Source organism: Malaclemys terrapin, chromosome 18, assembly GCF_027887155.1.
Source record: "Malaclemys terrapin pileata isolate rMalTer1 chromosome 18, rMalTer1.hap1, whole genome shotgun sequence".
In the NCBI taxonomy this organism is placed as follows: domain Eukaryota; kingdom Metazoa; phylum Chordata; order Testudines; family Emydidae; genus Malaclemys; species Malaclemys terrapin.
In genome coordinates this window covers 18,733,827-18,756,815 of record NC_071522.1, presented here as the reverse complement: position 1 = coordinate 18,756,815, position 22,989 = coordinate 18,733,827, and the positions used below count along the sequence as shown (strand labels likewise).

The 22,989-nt window shown below is 42.1% G+C and overlaps 1 protein-coding gene across 3 annotated transcripts in view; it reads right to left on the bottom strand.

Annotated features, from left to right (window-relative positions):
- CUX1 (cut like homeobox 1) overlaps positions 1–22,989 on the bottom strand; it is a 380,489-nt gene that overhangs the window by 118,024 nt on the left and 239,476 nt on the right. For all 3 annotated transcript variants that reach the window (XM_054008638.1, XM_054008636.1, XM_054008637.1), the window contains exons 10-11: positions 13,986–14,090; positions 10,154–10,342 (exon numbers count right to left, since the gene is read on the bottom strand). In XM_054008638.1, the coding sequence (XP_053864613.1) occupies positions 10,154–10,342; positions 13,986–14,090 (294 nt within the window). The remainder of the gene's footprint in view (positions 1–10,153; positions 10,343–13,985; positions 14,091–22,989) is intronic.

Sequence of the window (22,989 nt, the reverse complement as noted above, 5' to 3'; positions counted from 1 at the left end):
CATTAATCAAAGGATGGATACTTGAACTAGTAGGACTAGAAGGATACTGGATTTTGTTCTTGAATAGCAATAACTATGGGTGAGTTTTTAACCCCTCTAACGTACCCCATGCTGCTCTCAGGAAAACCTCGAAGGATATCCTGCACATTTTAAACAAGCTCCGTATATAATGCCACCTCTTTACAAAAGTGTTGCACATTTGTGTAATCCTGATGTCCAAGATCATGCCAGTGACACTTCAGTTCCTTGAGCTTTCTGTAAAGCCAGATACAGCAACTCATAGGGGTAACCAACTGTTCAAGTTACAGCTTGACACTGTGGAAAGAGTCCTTAATGCACCAGAGAATCTGGCTCAACATTTACAAACCAGACCTGGTCACTAGCACTGAAGCAGGGAGATGTAAACGAGCCAGCCAGCCCCCGAGGCTAGAGAAGGGATTCAGCTTTCAACCTTTCTAGGGGTACGTCCAGATTACCTGCCGTATCGGCGGGTAGTGATCGATTTATCAGGGATCGATATATCGCGTCTCGTTAAGACGCGATATATCGCTCCCCAAACGCGCTCCCCGTCAACTCCGGATCTCCACCGGAGCGAGCGGCGGTAGAGGAGTCGACAGAGGAGCCGCGGCAGTCAATCCCGCGCCGTGAGGACGGGAGGTAAGTCGGAATAAGGTATGTCGACTTCAGCTACGGGAATACCGTAGCTGAAGTTGCGTATCTTACATCGACACCCGCCCCCCCAGTATACACCAGGCCTAAGTGTTCTAAAAGAGCCTGCTAGTGTGTCTACTGAGAGGGCTGCTGAATCAGAACATCCCACTTTGACCACATCTCTTTGCCAGCCATTTCTAACAAATTTGTTGATCCTTCTACAGCCAACACTTACTATCTAATACTTTCATGTGATTTAAAACCTGGGGTGCATTATAATCCATCCTTCTTCTAACACTAGCTCTCAGATCCACAAACTTTGTGTTATTATGTGACATACAGTGACAATCGAAATGTAAACAACTGCCAAGTTACTCTGACTTTAAGTGTTGCAACAGAAAGCCATGTAATGCAGTGAATTAAAAATAGTAACACTAATACCAATCTGGTTATTGCATTAGTTACGACTGCAGGGATATGCTAAGTAGAAAGGCCTTTTATAGGGGTACTTATCAAATACAGGATAACTAACATGACTTCCACTTGTAAGCCAGCCTTAATGTTATGTGCAGTTTCATACAGCTACATTTCAGGAAGTTTTAAGAATAGATATGTGATTGTTATCACTGCCCAAAGCAACAAAACATTATCTACAGCTTTTGTTTTCGATGTGAAGATGTCTCCCTTGGAGCCTCAAACATACAGATCAATCTTATAACAGGATGGCAACACAGGAAGATAGTAACATTAAAACAACTAAAATACTTTGAACACTACAATAAAGCAAATACCAGGAGCGGCCAAACTTGCTGGCCCTCCGAGCCGCATATGACAATCTTCAGAAGTTCGAGTTCTTACAGGAACCGGGGATCGGGGTTTCAGCCCCAATCCTGCTGAAGCCCCAAGCCCTGGCATGTGCGCCTCGCAGAGCTGAAACCCTGAGACCCTCCTCCCTGCTGGACAGAAGTTCCTACCCCACTGCAAGGCAGAGGTCCCAAGCTCCTCCCCTCCCCCCGGTAGGTGGAGAGTGGGGGCGGGGGGTAGAGGGGAGGCCACCACTGGCATATACCCATTGTTCCTGAGGGGAACCTCATAATTAATATAGAGATTGCTGCCAAGGAAATTTTGCACTTTATACTTTTAGTAAACAATACAAATAAACACATCTGACAGTACAATCTGTATGTAAGCAGACCATTTAGGTATTTGGCATCTCCCCAGCCAATCATTATTGTAAAACGTATTAGTGTGGTAATTGTCTCAAACAACCCTGTAAAATGCACAGAGCAAAGAATAATAAAAGGTTCAAACTGTGAAACAATCTGAAGGAACTAATCTCTTGCTCTAAATATCAACCTGGTTAATTCAGGCAAAATAAAGTGTGTTCTAACATCCCCCAAAGTCTAAAAATACTCCAATCAGAAGGTGGGTGTGAAAAATATTTCTACAAAGCAGCTTCGGAAGCGTCATCTGATCAAGAAATTAACTTGCATTTATTATACAAAAGAACATACAACTGCCAAGTGTCAGAGTGCCCACTAGACTGTACCTTTTCCGAAAATATTTTTCAAGTAATAATTACACTATTATTAAATAAATAATTAAAACAGCTCTCTTTTGTTAGACTTGCCTAGGGTATGATAGAGGGGTTAATAGTTAAATAATAACTAACAATCTTTTAGATTGCATTATCACTTAAAATCAAAGAGCGCACACACAAATAGTCAATTAACCTAGGTCATTTGGTGCCAGGGAGACAGGATCTCTTGGCTAACCAGGGCTACTACATTTTTGCTGGATAGTGGGGAAGTTCTGACTCCAACTGACAAGGGGTTAAGATAGTTACCGTTAGAAAAGTCTTGATACTAGTGGATAGATTCTAATGATTACATCAGATGAAGATAAGGAAGCAATGATTTTGAAAGACATTGAAAGTATTGCTGAATTGTTTCATTAAACCACACAGTATTAAAGAATTCCCCCAAGATATGGATAAAGAACATTGCTTTCATCTGTAAAACGGATTCATTTTTTGTGACGGCAACCATTAAAATCTTAGCTATTTTAAAAGCAATTGCTTTATAATCAAAATTTAAGGTCTACAAAACACTATTTTGACACAGTTCTGTGTAGAACAGAGTTCAGATCTCAGCTTTACCAGCACCAAAGAAAAGACAGGTAAATTACAGAATAATAATGTCACAAATAGGGAAAAAATTGCACACATGATAAATTAGATAGAATCAAGGTATCAAAAATCATCACTGAGAACCAAAATATTGGCTTTAGCTGGACAAACCTATGAGAATATATATGAAGATTTCTGAAATGAAAGTCAGAGTTCCCCTGTCACCAGCTCAGATAAAGGACCAATCTTAGTCCCATTAAAGTTAATGGCAAAACTCTTATTGATGACCTAGTTCTAAGGACGTAAGTTGAACACAGGGGTTCAAGCTATTTTGTCTAAAAAGCTTTATAAAAATATTCACAACAACAGTAAAGCCAGAGAAAATGTATCCCTCAAATACAGCCCAGTTCCTTCGTCTCTCCACGGAAGTGATGCAAAAACAATGACAGATTGGCAGAGACTGCTACCAGCAACAAGGGAGACCTAGAAGATTTTTATTTCCTCTACAGAATTTTCATGACAATTTTGCAAGTATGTCTTAGAACATACAGAAAGTGTATTGAGTTGAAGAATTTCAATTCCATCCCTAAAATACATTTTTCAACATAAACTAAACTACAAACACAATAGAGCCTGTACCCTCTGAAGAATGTCAGATTTAGAACACTGTGTCAAGGTTTGCAACTGAGAGCTGAGGCACTCTGATATAGCACAGGGGTGGGCGAACTTTTTGGCCCAAGGGCCACATCTGGGTGGGGAAATTGTATGCAGGGCCATGAATGTAGGGCTGGAGCAGGGGGCTGGGGTGCGGGAGGGGGCTCAGGGCAAGGGGTTGGGGTGCAGGAGGGAGTGTGGGACGGGTTTGGGGTATGGGCTCTGGCCTGGTGCCGCTTACCTCGAGTGGCTCCGGGGTGGCGGTGGCGTGTAGCGGGGATAAGGCAGGCTCCCTGCCTACCCTGGCCCCGCACCGCTCCTGGAAATGGCCAGCATGTCCAGCAGTGGCTCCTAGGGGTGGTGTGGGGCACACGGCTCCACCGCGTGCTGCCCTCGCCGTGGGTTCCACCCCCGAAGCTCCCATTGGCCGCGGTTTCTTGTTCCTGGCCAATGGGAGTGCGGGGGGCGGTGTTTGCAGACGAGGGCAGCGCACAGAGCCTGCTGTCCCCCCCCACCCACCCCAGGGGCCACAGGAACATGGTGCCAGCCGCTTCCGGGAGTGAAGGGCCAGGGCAGGCAGGGACCCTGTCTTAGCCCCGCTGCGCCATGGGGCTGGCAATCTTGCAGGCCGGATTGAGCTGGATCCAGCCCATGGGCCGTAGTTTGCCCTCCCCTGATATAATAGAGCTAGAGAAACTTACACAGTAACTGCCTAAACCATGGCTGGCTTAAGTTGGCACTATCAGCCTCTGACTTTCAGGAATGCTAAAACTAGAAATCTTTAATGAAATAGCTAAATTAACTTCATTTACTATTTACAGCTTATAGCTGGTAGAACAATGAAAGAGACAGAAGTTAGAGGAAACTGATTCACAACAGATGTCAGGAAAACATTTCTCATGCTTACTGACAGATCAGAAATGTGTGGAATGGTGCACAAAGACAGACAGTGGAAACAAAAGAGAATGGGGTCATTCAAGAAACAGTTAGATATACCGTCCTTGTGGTTTTCAGGAGAGTGCTACTGACTGATATGCAAAAGGCCAGGACTGGGATACTAGCTACAAATTAGGTACTACCTTGGGGAAAACAGAGCCAAAAATTAAAAATACGTTCTAATAAGGTTAAGAGCCTTCCTTTCAAGCCTTATGCTTTCTTGTGTCTGTGCATCCAAACAAGGCAAGTCCTTTTTCCAATGGGAGAAAAAACCTGGTTGGGTACATTTACAGGTTGACTGCTGAATGACAGATGTCCCTGACAAAATGGTAATACTGAATGAAGGCTTGGCTTAGAGAGTTTAAAGTCCTGAAAGGATTTGCTGTGAGAGTTTTGGTTTGGTTATTTTTCAGACATATACATGGTAGTTCGGTTTTAAAATTATCCTAATTACAGTAATTTTACTCTTCTATGAAAAAATATTATTCAGCAAGGAACTGAACTAAAAATAATGATATATATAAAATCTGAACTGAAAATATAACTGGAAACAGGTAGAGTGAGTTCAACAACAAAAAGTCATTCATTAAAACAAACCCCACTAAATGTCAGCAAAACTGCAATTGAACGACATTCTGAAGAAATGACTAATTCAACACAAGGAAAAAATGGTCATTAACTTTCTGTAACTGTTGTTCTTCCAGATGTGTTGCACAAGTCCATTCCACTCTAGGTGCATGCGTGCCCCGAGCAAAGTCGCTGGGAATTTCTCTTTCAGTGGTATCTGCCAGAGTGGCTCAAGCACCCTCTGCTTCCACGTGCTGATCGTGCCAATGTAAAGTGCCAACCCAATCCGGTGCCCCCTCAGTTCCTTCTTTCTGGAAAAACTCCGATGCAGAGGGGCAGGAGGTGGGTCAGGGAATAGACATGGGCAACACATCTTGAACAATAGTTACGGAAGTGACTGTACATGTGCATTCCACTCTAGGTGACTCACATGCAGTTGAATAGGTGGAGGGATCAGAGTTCATGGACACAGAATGCAGAACAACTCGGTCAAAATTGGCATAATCTCTAGAATGCTGAGTGATGGCATAATAGGAGGAGGAGAACGTGTGCAGCAATGACCAGGTCCCTGCTTTACAAATGTCCTGAATAGGGATCTGTGCTAAGAATGCTTGTGACCCTGTGGAACAAGCAGTCAGGATAGCTGGCAGCAAAACACCTGCCTGATCGTAACAAGTGTGAATACGTGAAGTAATCCAGGACAAAACTGTCCGTGAAGAGACTGGGAGACCTTTTCATCCTGTCAGCCACAGCTACGAACAGTTGTGTGGACATTTGGAATGGTTTAGTTCTTTTTATGTAGAATGATAGGGTTCGTCTAACATCCAATAAGTGAAGACACTGTTCATTCCTATTTGCATGTGGCTTTGGGTAAAGGCAGGTAAGTAGATTGCCTGATTGCTATGAAATTGTGAAACCACTTTTGGGAGGAAACTGGGATGAGGCTTTCTACTACCTAGCAGGACCTGACGAACTTGCTCTGAGCCATGGAGCTTCCAGGCTATTAGATGAAGGGAGCTCAGGTTCCGGTGGAGCATCCAACTGTGGTCCTGGGAAATCAGGTCCAGGTGCAATGGAAGCGGGATTGGAGTTGCCACTGAGAAATCTAGAAGAGTGGGAGAACTACAGTGGGTGAGCCCATGCGGGGGCTAACAGAATAACACGGTCCCAGTCCTGCTTGATCTTTTGCATCACTCTGCATGAGTGGAAAAGGGGAAAACAAAGGAAAGATGTTCCGTCCAAGGTATCAGAAAGGCATCCATGATAGAACCCGGACTGTGTCCCCATAGGGAGCAGAATTGGTGAGACTTCCAGTTGTACCTGTTCACAAACAGGTCTATCCGGGAAATCCCCCATTGCTGGAAAATGTCTTTTGCCACATTTGGGCAAAGGGACCACTTGTGGTGACTGGAGAAAGACCTGCTGAGGCAATCTGCCAACTCCTTTAGTGTTCGCAGATGGTAAGAGGACTTGAGGTTGATTGAGTGGGCTATGCAAAACTCCCATAGCTGCACTGCTTCTTGGCAAAGGAGGGAAAAGCAAGCTCCTCCTTGGCTGTTCTCATGGACACTACTACAGCCATGTTTTACTTCAACAGGCAAGTTTCTGCCCATAATGTGAGGCACAAAGGCCTGACAGGCCAGTCAAACCCGCTCTGAGTACCCTGATATTGATGCGAAGAGAAAGTTCCACCAAAGACCAGAAGCCCTGAGTTTTGAAGGGCCCCAGGTGAGCTCCCCAGCCTCCTGCTGGCACGTCTGAGACCAAGGACATTGACGGTTAAGGGTGTATAAAGGGAACACCTGCACAAACCGTGAGCGGGTCCAATCAATTGAGAGAGATGAGGACCCATTGAGGTACCATGAGTACAGTGCCTAGATGGTGGCGGTTTGGCAAGACCAGCCACATCTGGAGGGGTCTGAGGCACAGCCTTGCGTGTTGTACCACATATGTGCATGAGGCCATGTGACCTAAAAGTCTCATACAATTTCGGGCTGTTGTGATTAGATTACCTTTAAGGTGCGTTATTCAGGGATCCAACTGCATTAAAACACCCCTCTGGGAAGTAGGCCCTCGCCTGAATAGAGCTGAACACCAGCCCAATTAATTCTAACCGCACTGGTGTGAGGGCAGACTTTTCTGCATTTCTCAGAAGGCCTAGGGTGAGTTGGATACTACCTGAGCCCTGGATTGGCCCTTGACTAGCCAGTCATCTAGGTAGGGGTGCAGGACTACCCGTAACCTCCTATGGAAAGCTGTCACTACAGCCATGCCTTTTGTGAACACCCATGAATTCGCAGACAGTCCAAATGGGAGGACCATGACTTGGTAGTGTGAGTGGTTCACTATAAATCTGAGGAAACATCTGTGTCCTTGGTATATTGATATATGAAAATACCCGTTTCTTAAATCAAGGGCGGCATACCAATCCCCAGGATCCAGAGAGGGAATAATGGATATCAGGGTAACCATGTGGAACTTTATTTTCTAGAGATAGTTGCTGAGCTGCTACAGATCTAAAATGGGTCTCAAACCTCCCTTGGCTTTTGGGATTAGGAAATAACGGGAGTAGAATCCTTTTCCCCTTAAATTCTGTGGAACCTCTTCCACAGCTCCCACATGAAGGAGAGGTTGAACCTCCTGGACCAGAAGTTCTTTGTGAGAGGGGTCCTGAAGAGGGCCAGGGAGGGAGGGTGGCAAGGAGGGGTAGAAATAAACTGGAACGTGTATCCCACTTCCACAGTGCTCAACACTCAATGGTCCATGGTGATACAGGACCACAAATTGAAAAAGTAAGGAAGGTGGCTTTCAAATAAAGGAGAAACCGGGTCTGGTATCATGGGAACTAGTACAGAGTCCTTGAGTGTCCCATCAAAATGCCTGCTTAGAACCCCCTGGATGTCTGAGTGGGGCAGGCATTGACATAGAGGTAGAAGACCGTGGTGGCCTATACCTAAAACCCCTTCTTCTCTGTGGATCCTGACTGGCAGCTGGGGCAGAGAACCAGATGGGCTGTTGAGGTCTGTAGTGCTTCCTTGAAGGAGCTGATGTGTACAATCCCAGAGACTTAAGGATCGTCTTGGAGTCTTTTAGACTATGAAGCTTCACATCAGTCTGCTCTGAAAAGAGTGACATTCCTTCAAAAGGTAGATCCTGAAGGGTTTGCTGGACCTCCTGTGGGAATCCCGAGAACTGTAGCCATGAACTCCTGCACATGGCAACTGCTGAAGCCACAGATCTGGCTGCTGAGTCAGCTGCATCCAAAGCAACTTGCAATGAGGCTATCGCCACTGATTTTCTCTCATCCACCAGCGAAGAGAACCCTTGTCTTGTCTCTTGTGGGAGCAAGTCCTTGAATTTCTGCATGGAGTCCCACATATTAAAATAATACCTGCCCAGCAGTGCCTGCTGGTTTGAAATTCTGAGTTGTAACTCCCCAGTAGAATTACCTTTCTGAATGAACACATCTAACTTCTTTGAGGGGGCAGGGATAGCTCAGTGTTTTGAGTATTGGCCTGCTAAATCCAGGGTTGTGCGTTCAATCCTTGAGGGGGCCACTTAGGGATCTGGGGCAAAATCAGTACTTGGTCCTGCTAGTGAAGGCAGGGGGCTGGACTCAATGACCTTTCAAGGAGTTTCCATTTCTAGGAGATAAAATAAATTAATGGAGATATCCTATTTTATTTATTTTTGATTTTGGGGCTGCACCCTGATGACCCTGCCTTTCTCTCTCATTGGCAGCAGCTAACACCAGGGATCCCTGGAAGGGAAGCGATGGGTGCACAGGAACTCATAACCTGGGTCAGGAACAAAGTCTTTGTGTTCAGCCCTTTTTGCCGTGGAGGCAAGGGACATGGAGATCTGCCACAAGGTCTCAACAGGGTCCATAATGGCCTTATTGACAGGCAGGGCTACTTTTGAGGGATCCGCAGCAGCTAAAATGTCAACCAGGCTATGGAAGGACTCTTTCACTACCTTCACCTGTATGCCCAGACTTAAGGCCACCCTCTTCAACAAGACCAGTGCCATGCTGGAGATGCCTGCACTGAGGCCAGCATAGCCAGCTTCCCTTTTGATGGTAGCAAAGGGCATGGTACTGAACAGTGACAGGATCCAGTGGGTTCCCTCCTGTCCAGAGGCACCGATAATGCCAACTCTTGTAATACCAGTGATACCAGTATCGACAGCAAAAGAAGGTCTCTGACAGCAGCAAATGCCTGTGGTGTGGTCATGCTATGCTGCAGATGTAGACAGCTCTTCTGGTAACGGATTTGATGGTGCCTGCATAGGTACCAGAGTCAATGATGTCAACTTCTGTGGTACTGAGGCAGGGGAGTGCTTTGGTTTAGATTGCACTCTAATCTGATTCCCATGCCTGGCTGTCTTTGGTGCCGGGGATCTCCCAGTCTTGACCGTCTGTGTCTTGTGCCTTTTCCTTGGCACTGGGGATGGTGATTGGTGCCAGGACTTTGGTATGGTAGAAGGAGTACTCCTTACCGACACTGAGGCATTTGGTGCAGAGTCCGACTGGCCTGGCTGAGATGGAGGTCTCAGTGCTACCTCCATGAGCAAAAATTTTAGTCTGGCATCCCAGTCCTCCTTCTCCGAGGCTTAAAATCCCTACGTATCTGGCAATGGTCCCCCACATGTGCTTCTTCCAAGTACTTCAGGCAGCTTGAGCACAGGTCGCTCAGGAGCATAGCCTTGTTGCAGGAGGCACACGGCTTAAAGCCCTGTGACCAACGCCTTGGAACTGGGGAACAGATAAAACTCCGCTAAAACACTAAGTTACAGAACTTCACTAAAATTAGCTAAAAGTGACTAAAAACTGACAACTAACTATATATAGAAAGAAGAAAAAGACCACAGAGAGCTTCTATAAGCAAGCATAGCAGTTCCAGCGACTGTCACAGGTGGTAAGAAGGAACTGAGGGGGTGTGGGGTTGGGTGGGTGCTTTATACCAGTGCCATCAACGTGTGGCAGCAGAGGGCACTCAAGCTGTCCCGACAGGTACCACTGATGGAAAAAATCCCAGTGACTGTGCTCAAGCATGGACACACCTAGAGTTGAATGTACATGTGCAATCACTCGAAGAACACACTGTGCCACTCACAACTGCAATGAATCTGCACTAGTGAACTACTACATGTTTACCTAAGAGTCCTACTCTGAATAAGGAATGAGCAAACTGTGCTGAATGCACAACTGATCCTTACTTTAAGTGTGCTGTTCTTGGCAGTCAGCTGCTGCTCCAGCTGTGATATCTGGCTGGTGGAGTTCTCACGAAGTTTGGTGAGGCTGCCTTGGAGTCTCTGGACATCTTCTACGAGCTGGGCAATTTCACGTTCTTTTGCAGCCAGTTCCACCTCCAAGCTAGATCGCGTCAGCACCTCTATGGCCTGCTCCTAATGTGAAAGAAATAACATTATACCATATCAATAAAGGCAACATACTCAAACAGGAGTTTGGTCAGGACCAAGCTTGGAACTGGAAGTCAGAAACTCCTAAATTCTAACCCTGGCTCTGCCACTGAGTTACTCTGTAGACATGGGAATTTAAGCTCCCTGTATCTCAGGTGGCTCATGTGTAAGATGGGGATAATGGAGAAAACAGATTTAGCTACATCACACGGGTGTTGGGAGGACCCAGGAGTTAATGTCTGCACAATAACTGAGACAATGCTTTGAAGATACAAAATGCTCTATTTAACATTATTGAATAATATTAATGATAGTGCTTTGTATCAAAATGGCACTAAAATCTTGTGCTTTAAAAATAATCAGATAGTATGCCATTTTGGAAGAATGGGGGGAAATGTTTGGCCTATAAATTACAGAAAAAGCATGTTTTTGGCTACTGGGACTACATCCACCAAATATTTCAGGTATCATTCCCAGAAATACTGCCACAGAAAGTGCTATTGTTTGCTGATGTTTGTTTACTCCTGGGAACACTGAGGAGAATAATAATGGCCCAGACTCTCTCCTCCCAAGGAAAAGTACACAGGAAGGGATCACTAGGAGGAAGACATTTTCCTGAGTATTTCCTTGTAGAAATCTCCCTCCCCAAATCAGGCTTTGCTAAAATGCTGAGGGGGCTTGCCCCCAAACCTAGAATCAGAACATACCATAAGAATGGCCATACTGCGTCAGACCAATGGTCCATCTCGCCCAATAACCTGTCTTCCCACAGTGGCCAATGCCAGGTGCTTCAGAGGGAATGAACAAAACAGGCAACCATTCCCTGTTATCCACTCCCAGTTTCTGGCAATAGCCATTGATGGGCCCATGAACTTATCTAATTCTTTTTAGACTCCCCTCTATAGTTTTGGCTTTCACAGCATCCCCCCGGCAATGAGTTCCACAGGCTAACTGTGTGTTGTGTGAAGAGGTACTTTCTTTTGTTTGTTTTAAACCTTCCGCCTATTAATTTCACTGAGACCCCCCTGGTTCTAGAGTTATCTGAAGGAGTAAATAAAACTTCCTTATTCACTTTCTCTGTATCGTTCATGATTTTATAGACCTCTATCATAGCCCCCCTTAGTTGTCTCTTTTCCAAACTCAGTAATCCCAATCTTTTTAATCTCTTCTCATATGGAAACTGTTCCATATCCTTAATCATTTTTGTTGTCCTTCTCTGTACCTTTTCCAATTCTAATATATATTTTTTGAGATGGGGTGATCAGAACTGCCCATAGCATTCAATGTTTGGGTGTATCATGGCACATCCCCATTATTGTGGCTTCCTAGCTGCCAACATCTCCTAGGACAGTGAGGCAGGAACTAGGAGGGAGATAGATAAGGGAAGAGGGAGATGGAGCTATGTTTTATCTTTTTCACCTACTTTTTATGGGACCAGATAGGGCCTAGGTAAAGTAGACTTGCACCCCTGGCCCCACCCCACCTTTTTTCTCTCCACCCATTCAATTTCAACTTCTTCCCCAGCAAACAGACCATGTAGAGAGGTCAAGTACTGTGCTGTGGAAGCAGCTTCCATGCAGAATTGGAGCTCCCATGCAGAATTAGATCAAATCCTTGTGCAGAGGGGATACTGCATGTTCAGATCTAGGGAGCATGATCTAGCCCAGTACTTGATGCTTATATAGCAATCTTCATTCAAAGACCGCTAAGCACTTTTACAAACTTTAAGGAATAAATTTCACAATATGCTGAGATAGGTAAGTATCCATTTTACTAACGGATGAAGTGGGCCACCCAGATGGCGAGCGACATGCCAAAGCTCACACCATGAGTCAGTGGTGAAAACCCAACTCATAAATGTTGACATCTAGAACCTCTTGTTACAACAAATGACACTGTCAGATACTGGATACCCCTGTATTTTCCAGTGTAGAAATAAACTAAATGCCTTTTCCATATCTTCCCAACACTTATCTTGATTTCCAATGTCTACATACTAGTGTCATATCTCACACAGAGAGGTAAAATAATAATAATAATATATGGAGATATACCTATCTCATAGAGCTGGAAGGGACCCCGAAAGGTCATTGAGTTCAGCCCCTGCCTTCACTAGCAGGACCAATTTTGCCCCAGATCCCTAAGTGGGGCAAGGATTGAACTCACAACCCTGGTTTAGCAGGCCAATGCTCAAACCACTGAGCTATCCCTATCTGAACAGCAGTTAACAATGCCCTCCTATTACAGTGCATTATACTTTTTATCTTAAAAAACCCTCTAGTTTGCTTGCATGAAACATCACAAATTCTGTAACTGTCTATTGCATATCTCTGTTGAGACCAGAACACAAGTTTGAAATAAGATAGATAATAATCATTTTAATCCTGCAGTAGTTGTCATATTAAATATGAATGAGGTGCAAAAGTAGTATTAAATACAAGAAAAACCTAATGCTAAAATAAGAAGGCTGGAATATAAACTGGGAAAAGACAGGTAATTTAAAGTTACGGCTAATATTCTGACTTTTTTATGCTGTTAGGTCTTGATTCTGCTCTGGTTAACTTCAGTGAGTATATCACTGGGCACTTAAACAGTTTTTTAGACATTTTGGTACTGTACCAAAAGTACTTCTAAGGCAACTATGTATTTTTCTGTCCGATATGGAGCAGTGAATGTATTTGATTCATAATAAAAAGTAGCACATCAGGAATCATTTTTATTAAATTAGTCAGTAGCAATCAGAGCCAATTTTCCATTTTTTAAGGTAAACAATACCTATTAGTCACCTTGACAGGCTAAACTCAAAAGGAATTGTCCTTTCAAATATGGTGGTTATTAATCCAGAAAAAGTCTGAGGAACGTAATGCTCTGTTCCTGGAAGGTGGAACAGGCAAAGGGATAGTGTAAACAATCTCCAAAAACAAAACAAGTACATCTATTGCATTTTAAAATACTTGGAGGAAGACAACCCCCCCGCCCCCAAGTCAATAAAAATAAGAAGGAGAATGCATTATATCAGTTTGCTAACTTTTTCCTATTTGCTTATGAACTAATTTTTCAGAGGAGGAGGAGATATTTGGTGAAAGATACTACCACAGTCTAAAATATACTTTTAAACTTTCTTTTAGAACCATATTCTAAGAACAATACGGCAGTGTAGGCAATGCTCGTGGTTGGTTGAAGTCACTTGGCCTAACTACAGCCTCATGCCTCACTATGTACCCAACGCATGTGTTAATAACCTATTAATGCAAGCCCTGTCGTATGGCATTGCTCAATTTATTTTTCAGCTGTCGCAGCTTCTATCAACTCAAAAGAATCTTTGATAGCTGTTGCTATCTGCCTGGACTCCCTGAGCAGTCGCTGAACGAGTGCTGCCCAGCTCATACTAGCATCCAAAGAGCAGATGGGATTTCCACTCCTGTCCCCTGTCTTTGACTGCCTCCAATCCCAATGAATAGTTTGTCCAACAAAAATGTAACCAACTTACAATTCCCAGGAACACCATTTTGTTTCAGTTAAAATATTATTCCAAACAGATTTTTTTTTTATAACTGTGAGCATAAATTGAAATAACTGGACTGCAGGAATGTCAGAAACCTGTAAGAGTAGGTAAATATTTTCTCACCACATCAGGTGCCTTCTGGATCTGTGTAGCAAGTTGGAGAGATTTGTTAGCTGACGAGAGCTGCTCCCTTAAGGTTTCTGCCTCTCTCTGAGCCACCTCTGCCCTCTGAAGGAAATGAAAAGGGGTGAAAAGAGAAAGTACATTCAGTTTAACAACTGACAATTATTACAAGAACATTCATCAATTCATGCCTGACTGACTATAATTGATTTTCCTAAACACTGAACCTAATAAATGTTAGGAAAAATACATAGAATGTGATGGATTTTTATTTTAAACAGTACAAGGAAGAAATAATTGAGCGATTATGACAGTAATTTAACGCTAGGAGCAAGGAATCCCCTGCTGATACTAATACTGTGGCCCACTGAATTTCCCAGACTGAATAAATACAAGTGGAAATGGAGTCTTTTTATTCAATTTCTTTCTATTCTTCTACACACCAAGCAGATTTTATTGCAGGATTCCTCATGGGAATAATTCTCACGGGCAAACACTGAATTAAAAGACATTCTGGCTATTCTCCCTAAAATATACAAATGCTATGGGTTCTCTTTCTTCAGCAATTATTTGCCAAAAAGGGAATGGTGAAGTTTTGTCCTTTTCAGCTCTTCTATTTATGTAACAATGTTTAACCCCTCCAAATCCTACAAATCTGCATACGTCAGATACCAGCTACTGACAATTTCAGCAATATCTGATAAGCTTTTGGGGGTCACGGACTGTCTTTTTGTTCTGTTTGTACAGTGCCTAGCACAATGGGGTCCTAACCATGATTGGCGCTCCCAAGCACTACTGCAATATAAATAATAATTTTAAAAAGATTAAAAAACTGTAGGTTTCAGGGGAAAGCATGTCCACACAGGAGTTTCAATGGGGATTGGTGGATCACAGATGACTTCAGAGGGCATGTGGGAGAAAAAGTGCTTTCTATCACCTGTTCTCAAGTGCCAATTAAGAAAAACAGCACAAAAATCTAATTATTTTTACAGCACACTCCACTTTTGGCTTATTAGAAGTAAAAGTGATTCTTATCCACCCTGATTATCACCTGCTCCATCTGGTCCCACCAATTAAAATATCAGTCCTCTTCCAGTACAAAGCAACTACAATCACCATTTAGGCCCACTGCTCAGAACACGTTGATCCCTTTTTTGAATCCCTGAACTGGTTCAGTCCTGCCTCCAGATGAAGCACACCATACTAACAATCAATCACTCTAAAGGCTCTGTGCGATCCTGCCCTTATCTACACTGCAAATCTTGTCTCTGTGATCCAACTTGCCTCCTTTACTGTGCCAATGATCAGCTCCCTTTATGCTCTTCTCCCACTCTCTCCTTCATGCTTTCTTCCACACATCACTTTACACCTGGAACGATCTTCCAATTTCTGTGAAACATACTCCCTCCCCTCTTCAATAAATCCCTCCTGCAAGGTCCACAAACTTTAACAAAAACAAAGCTTATATCCATTTTCTTGGTGTCACCTATATTTTTTGTCTGAGCCTTGTCTGATTTTCAAATTGTAAGCGACACTGAACAGCAACTGTGTGTTAATTCAGATCTCATTCAGCATACTATCAGCAATTAAATATGTAATTTGTGATACTTTCTTGCAACATTTTGATGTTTTTGCATAGATTTCACAATAGTTGTTGAGAACAAATGTGGAATTGTACAAGTTCTAATAACTAGTACGAGACACTTAATCAGCATACCATATGTGTGATACATGAAAAGATGCCCGAAGCAATCTTTTTCCGGTAATACTATTCCTCACTAAAGGGAAACTAAACTGGTTTCCATAGATGGAAAAGTTGGGAAGGAAAACTGGACTAGCAAGTCTTATCAGGATAATTTATTTACTCTCATTTACATTAGATGAATGTGAGAAAATATCAGAGGGGTAGTCATGTTAGTCTATATCCACAAAAACAATGAGGAGTTCGATGGCACCTTAACGACTAACAGATTTATTTAGGAATAAGCTTCCCTGGGTAAAAAATAAGAGGGAAAATTGCTTTTGTAGTGAGCCAGCCACTCCCAATCCCTATTCAAGCCCAAATTAATGGTGTTAAGTTTGCAAATGAATTGTAGCTCTGCAGTTTCTCTTTGAAATCTGTTTTTGAAGTTTTTTGTTGAAGGATGGTTACTTTTAAATCTGCTATTGAAAGTCCAGGGAGATTGACGTGTTCTCCTACTGGCTGTTGTATGTCACCATTCCTGATGTCTGATTTGTGTCCATTTATTCTTTTATTATTTAATTTTTATTTATTTATTTATTCTTCTCTACGTAAAAGGGAATAGGGACTGGGAGTGGCTGGCTCACTACAAAAGCAATTTTCCTTCTGTTGGTATTGACACCGCCTCATCAATTATTGGGAGTGGCCCACATCCACCCTGACTGAATTGGCCGTGCCAACACTGGTTCTCCACTTGTAAGGTAACTCCCTTCTCTTCATCTGCCAGTATCTGTATGCCTGTATCTGTAATTTTCACTCCATGCATCTGAAGAAGTGGGTTTTTACCCACGAAAGCTTATGCCTAAATAAATCTGTTAGTCGTTAAGGTCCTATCGGACTCCTATTTGTTTTTGTGAGAAAATATTTATCTAATAATTGCTAAATAACTACTGCAAAACAGAACAAGTTACTACACTGTGTTGTTACTACATCTAGTATTGTATAAGTAATGGGTTTTTCACCCTTAAGCAATTCTGCTGATGGCTCCCATTCATAGCAGCATTGTTTTGAGAATCTATTCACTTTGCATGCAAATAAACCACAGAGGATATTTCTAATAGATGTTACATCTGCATATACTATAAGCTGTCAGCTGCCCTTCCTCCCCGCATAGTTTCCCTAGCCAATTTAGCACATCTGTTGTAATCTTGTGAATAATATTAAACAAGATTTCATACTATCCATTGCTATGAAAGAAATCAACAAATTTCAGACAACTCTGATTGGAAAATATGGAAAACTGTTTTTTTAAGACTATATGGTCTTCAGGTTAATGACTGTGTATGCCTCGGCATTTGAAAAGCACTTAGTAAACTTCTGGATGCTCCTGCAATATAAATAATAAAATTACCACACCCAAAAAAAAAAAATGTGGAAAAAGAAGTTAAGGTTGCAAAATCAAGCACTCAAAAGTTGGAAATGCCACAAAACGGCTTCCTGTGCAATCTTAGTTGACCTCCCCTTGTGCGTATGCATTATGATACAATCTTCAGTTGCATGATCACATGCTATTTTTTTCCCCAAAGGACCCATGCCTGAATCAGTGCGCAGAAGGCATGGTGTTCAACAACTAAGCAGCTATTCAATATTTTATTTTATCCTTGTTGTTCAATTACTAGCCCTGTGACTTATTTACTGCTCATTATTCAAACTCTGCTCTGAATAGTTATTCATTTCCTCACAGGTTTTTCTATGGCTTTCGTCACTATAGTATCTGAATGCTTCAAACACTAATGTATTTGCACACATCCCCTGTAAGAGGAACGGGTATTATCCCAATTTTACACATGGACAGCTGAGGCACACAGAAATTGAAGTAAAAATTATTCACTAATTTTTGGTGCTCAATTTTGGACAACTAGAACCCGATTCTTCAGACTACTTCACATTCTTTAGCACATCATAGGTTTAAAGCACAGTTCCCATCGACTTCAGTTGCAGCAATGAGTACTCAACACTTCCGCAAATTAGACTTGAGGGTCTCAAGGTGGACACCAGGAAATGAGGAATACACAATTAATGGCCATCTATGAGAAGTTTGGCTAAAATGATTTGCCCACCACCATACTTCTCCTCTGGCAGAGGTTTGGATAAAATCCAATTCTCTGGGGCAGCATTTAACTGCCTTAACTACAAAACCATCCTTTCTCTTTCTGCAGTCCCCTGTCTCATTCACTACAAACCTTCCAACTTTTGCCACAAATGAAGCATGGGTCCTGCAGACAATGGACTCCTTCAGTACACAACTCTGATTTCTCCATAGAACACCATCCATTCTGTACTCTGAATAAGGCACTTGCCCTGTGGAAAAGGGGAATATGTCCCAGTCTTCTACCCACCTCGACTCCCAGTCCCAGTTTCTTTGTCCATCCAACCCCAGTCTTTCCCTGCCTCCATTGCTAGCTTCCATTTCCACTCTCCAGTTACAGTTGCTCCATGCTTCCCCGACGCCAGCGGAGGGAACACTGAAAGCAAAGGAGAGTCTCTTTGCTATCAGTTCCGGTACCCAGCACCACAGCAGCCTATATCAACCAGAAGCCGAAATTGCAAGGAAAGTCCTGCTCAGCCCCTGCATCCCCAATTTGGAGAGTGCTCAGTATTGATAGAATCATCAGAGAATTTAGTTGCCAAACTATAACAAGTCTCAACTGAGGATGTACAAACAGATTTCTCAGAGGCTTAAATAGAGCAAACTTGGATATTTTTTTGCCACAGGAACAACAGACCGCACATCCTTGATACAAAGGAAACCTGCCTTTGCCAAGTTTCAGGTCCCTGCTCCAAAGTATGGAGGCACTAGAGCTTCTTAGCAAAACAGTTACAAGAATTTTAACATGGGAAAAACATTTCCCCATATCTCATTCTCAGAAATGGCTGTGCAGTTTTCGCTGAAAGTTAGGGGGGGGGGGGGAAATCAGCCAGAGCCAAACACCCAGCATGGGAAACTTCTGCCCAAACTGTTAAGTGTTTGGCAAAGTTTAAGACATGGGGTCTTTTAATGAGAAGTGTCAGTTAACTAAGTATAGATATCACTAACAGCTCTGCCTATAATAATTAAAGTCAGTTACATTGCTAACATTGAGAAAGACCATCCCCATTCTCCATGCATCCAATGAAACTGTATTTTTGGATACTTCAGTCAGATGAATCTTCTCTGTTCCATGTAGCTAATATTCTAGCTCAGAATTCTCACTTCCTTTACTAAAATATGTAAATACTGTACTGCTTAGTAGTGAAGCCAATTAACAGTCATGATCATTGCCATGTGCATTTCATTTGGTTAAAAAATACATGCAATGTATTTGGTATAACTTATTTTTGTAGAGCTTAATGACAGGATGAAGATCATGAACTGAGTAGAATATTAACTTGATCAAAGACCAGAGCTATGATTGGAAAAATGGGATACTTTATTTAAAGATCTTTCCCTTTAGAGTTCTATCAGTTGAACTGTCTTTTCTTATATACATACAACACATAGCAAACATTACTACAAACCCTAAAGTGTAATGCATATTACCAGGAGTAGCTCTGTTGAAACTAATAGATCTAGTTATGGCCCGGTAGGGTCTGCAGTATAGAGCCCTCTGTTTGTAGACCATCCCACAGCAGCCATGCTCTTTTCCAGCATCTAGTTGACTAAGGCATATTAGTGGAATATGCTTCATTTCCACCCCTAACTTTTCAACCATTTTGAAGCCTTAGTCTGTATCAAGTTTCACAGAAAAGGAGAGCATTATCAGAAAATCAGTGACATGAAAAGCTCTCCAGGGCTTTGGCACCAATTTTTGCAGCATTGGAGAACTATATAAACATCATCAAACAGAAGAGTTTGGGTTGTCTTCAGTCTCATTTTCAGGCTATTCAATTTTCCTTTACTCATTGAAACATTGCCAGGTAAATGTGCTTCCAGTTGGAAGCCGAGCTTTTACAGGAGACTCCTGGACATCTATGAAAATAATATTAAACATACTTTGCAATTAGATAGCACTTTCCATGCAACAATCTCAACACATTTTTTCTTCTTCTGTGGCATCTCCATTACTGGAGATTTGCATCCATGGTAGCGCATTCTCTACAATCTTCTGCTAATCCCGTTGTGGATAAATAGTCCTTTTGATCCACTCAGGATACCACACTGTCCATCCAATAGCATCTTTCTCTGCCCTGTCTGTCAGTAATTTTCCTTTCCAGTGCCTGAAAACATGCACTGCCCACTGAGCGCCTTAAAATGTGCCCTGAAAATCCAATGTTTCTTTTCATAAGATCTCTGACTAGTGTTTGCTGACCAACAATTTTCTATTGGTTAGATGATATTTTCAGAATTCTTCTGTAACATCACAATTTGAAGTACTGTAGTACTGGTTTACACTACAAATTTATGTGGTAGAACTATGTTGCTCAGGGTTTTCCACACCCCTTTGCAATGTAGTTATACTGACCTAACTCCTGGTGTAGACTATGTCGATGGGAGGACTTCTCTGTTGCAGCGCTATAAGTACAGATAACCCCATCATTTCTTATTATCGAGTGTTTGAATGTCCACATTTCACAGCTATAATTTAACACAGATCAAATATACGTTTTTAAGAGTTGGAATTTAGTCTTCAGCTTTGTGTCTCTTCTCTTTGCAATTGACACGCTGCACTTTACAAAGGTGACTCTCACTATTTCTCTTTTACAGATGGTGAAATTGAGGCACAGGATCAAATTACTGGTGCAAACACCACCAGACCTCATCAGATGGTGTAAACCAGTGGTACCCAACTTTATCACATAGGAGGGCCAGATAAACCTAAGCACAATCTTGGGTGGGCCAAACAGATTCTACATATTTTAATAAGATTTAAAGTCATCTGTACTGATTTCCCTTTTAAGTTCAGCTTGTTTTGTATGTATTTAGATAGACAATACTATACATAGAAACAACCTATTTATACACTCATGTAAACTAAAATTATGTAAACAAGATGATAAAACACTAATGAATTGGCCGTTACTATACTGTGTTGAAGGAGGCCACAGGCCTTATGAAATGCTCTGATGGGCCACGTACAGACCGTGGGCTGTAGGTTGGGCACCTTGGTGTAAACGATTTATTTTAGCTGCGGATCTAGCCATAGTGAGTTGAAGAGTCAAACAGAATCCAGATATTCTAATGTTAGCTGCATCAGCCTTGGTGCAGATGAAGGAATCGTGCTGAGATAACAATATTATCTTCACGGTGAATAAAAACAGGAACACATCGTCATTGTTGTTGCTGCCATCAGTTGTGGAACAAAATTATTTTTGTCCAATCATAGAATATCAGGAGGTCATCTAGTCCAACCCCCTGCTCAAAGCAGGACCAATTCCCAACTAAATCATCCCAGTCAAGGCTTTATCAAGCCTGACCTTGAAAACCTCTAAGGAAGGAGACTCCACCACCTCCCTAGGTAACCCATTCCAGTGCTTCACCACCCTCCTAGTGAAATAGTGTTTCCTAATATCCAACCTAAACCTCCCCCACTGCAACTTGAGACCATTGCTCCTGGTTCTGTCATCTGCCACCACTGAGAACAGTCTAGATCCATATACATTGGAACCCCCCTTCAGGTAGTTGAAAGCAGCTATCAAATCCCCCCTCATTCTTCTCTTCTGCAGACTAAACAATCCCAGTTCCCTCAGCCTCTCCTCATAAAAAAGTCACGTGCTCCAGCCCCCTAATCATTTTTGTTGCCCTCCGCTGGACTCTTCCCAATTTTTCCACATCCTTCTTGTAGTGTGGGGCCCAAAACTGGACACAGTACTCCAGATGAGGCCTCAACAATGTCGAATAAAGGGGAACGATCACGTCCCTTGATTTGCTGGCAATGCCCCTACTTAAACAGCCCAAAATGCCATTAGCCTTCTTGGCAACAAGGGCACACTGTTGACCCATCCTTTGCATATATGTTGTTGTCAGTGATGTTAACTGAACAAGGAAAAATATCACTCCATATATTGGTCTGACATATGCATATTTCATAGCAATTGTGCTTAGTTGGAAATATAAATCTAAACAATTTTCCAGCATAATCTGTTGGAGCTAGAAGGAGATTATACTCAATTAAAAAAACTGAAAACTATTTCTGCTAAAATAATTTCATTTTCCTTCTGCTTTTAGGACAAAAGAAAATTGTTGGTTTTGTATATACTTGCTAAAGCAGACGCAGTGGTTTTTACATTTTAGTATTCTTTTGTTTCAACAATTTTTTAATCATTAATTCTTCCTCTACTGATCTTAAAATCCAACAACACAATTATTAAACGCATAGCACTAATCCAGTCTAGATCCTTTAACAAACTGCTATGTAATTCAGCTGGCACTCTGAAAAGAACATTTCCTCTTTTCTTGTTCCATTATGACAGAACTTTCTATAATCTGCAATTATCTCTACCCTACAAAACACACAAATGCGTGAAGGACAAATTCAGGAACTCTATCAGCATCATGAGGAGAAACAGGGAGACCAATGAAAACATGCTGACCTTCCAAAGATACAACATAGCATAACACACTGTACAAAAAAAAATCTAAATTATATATTTCCAATGCATTCTGCAGGGGGAAAAGTCTCTTATATTCTCCTGTTTCTTGCTCCATAGGAAACACGACATTTCTCATCTGAGCTTGTTTTTTTTTTTTTTTTATATCATGTTTGATTCTTCAAGGCATTACACTGATATTATAATGTCAATGCCAATCAACTGGCACTTCCTTAATTTAGGTGTTCCTTTCTCATTTCTATATGGGGAACACACTTTCAAACACCCTTACCAAGGAAGAATAAATTGTACCAGTTCACAACACGCTTTTATTTTGTTTTTCTTAATTTGGATACCCAATATTTGGCCATATAGATCTGCAAACTTCGGAAATGTGAAACCACAGGCAGATAAACTCAACTGTCATCCACAGCAGCTTGGAGTCAATACCAGTACCATCTTTTTCTTAAACATTTCAGAGTCCCAAACTATACTAAATTCATTTATTTGGCAAGTAAGGGCTGTTTGTTTTAATTATTTATTATCGTACTTCACAGCATATCAGCAAATATGCAGTCACCGATTGTGTAAAATGAAACCTCACTAAAATGAGATTCCTCACTACAGCTCTATTAATTAAATCCTTACAGAAATGCCAGGTAAAACATCTAGATGTTTTTGGTGAGAAACACTGAGTTTGTGGATTAGCAAATTGAAACGTAGCAAAGTTCTGCTGTATTCAGATATACTTCCATT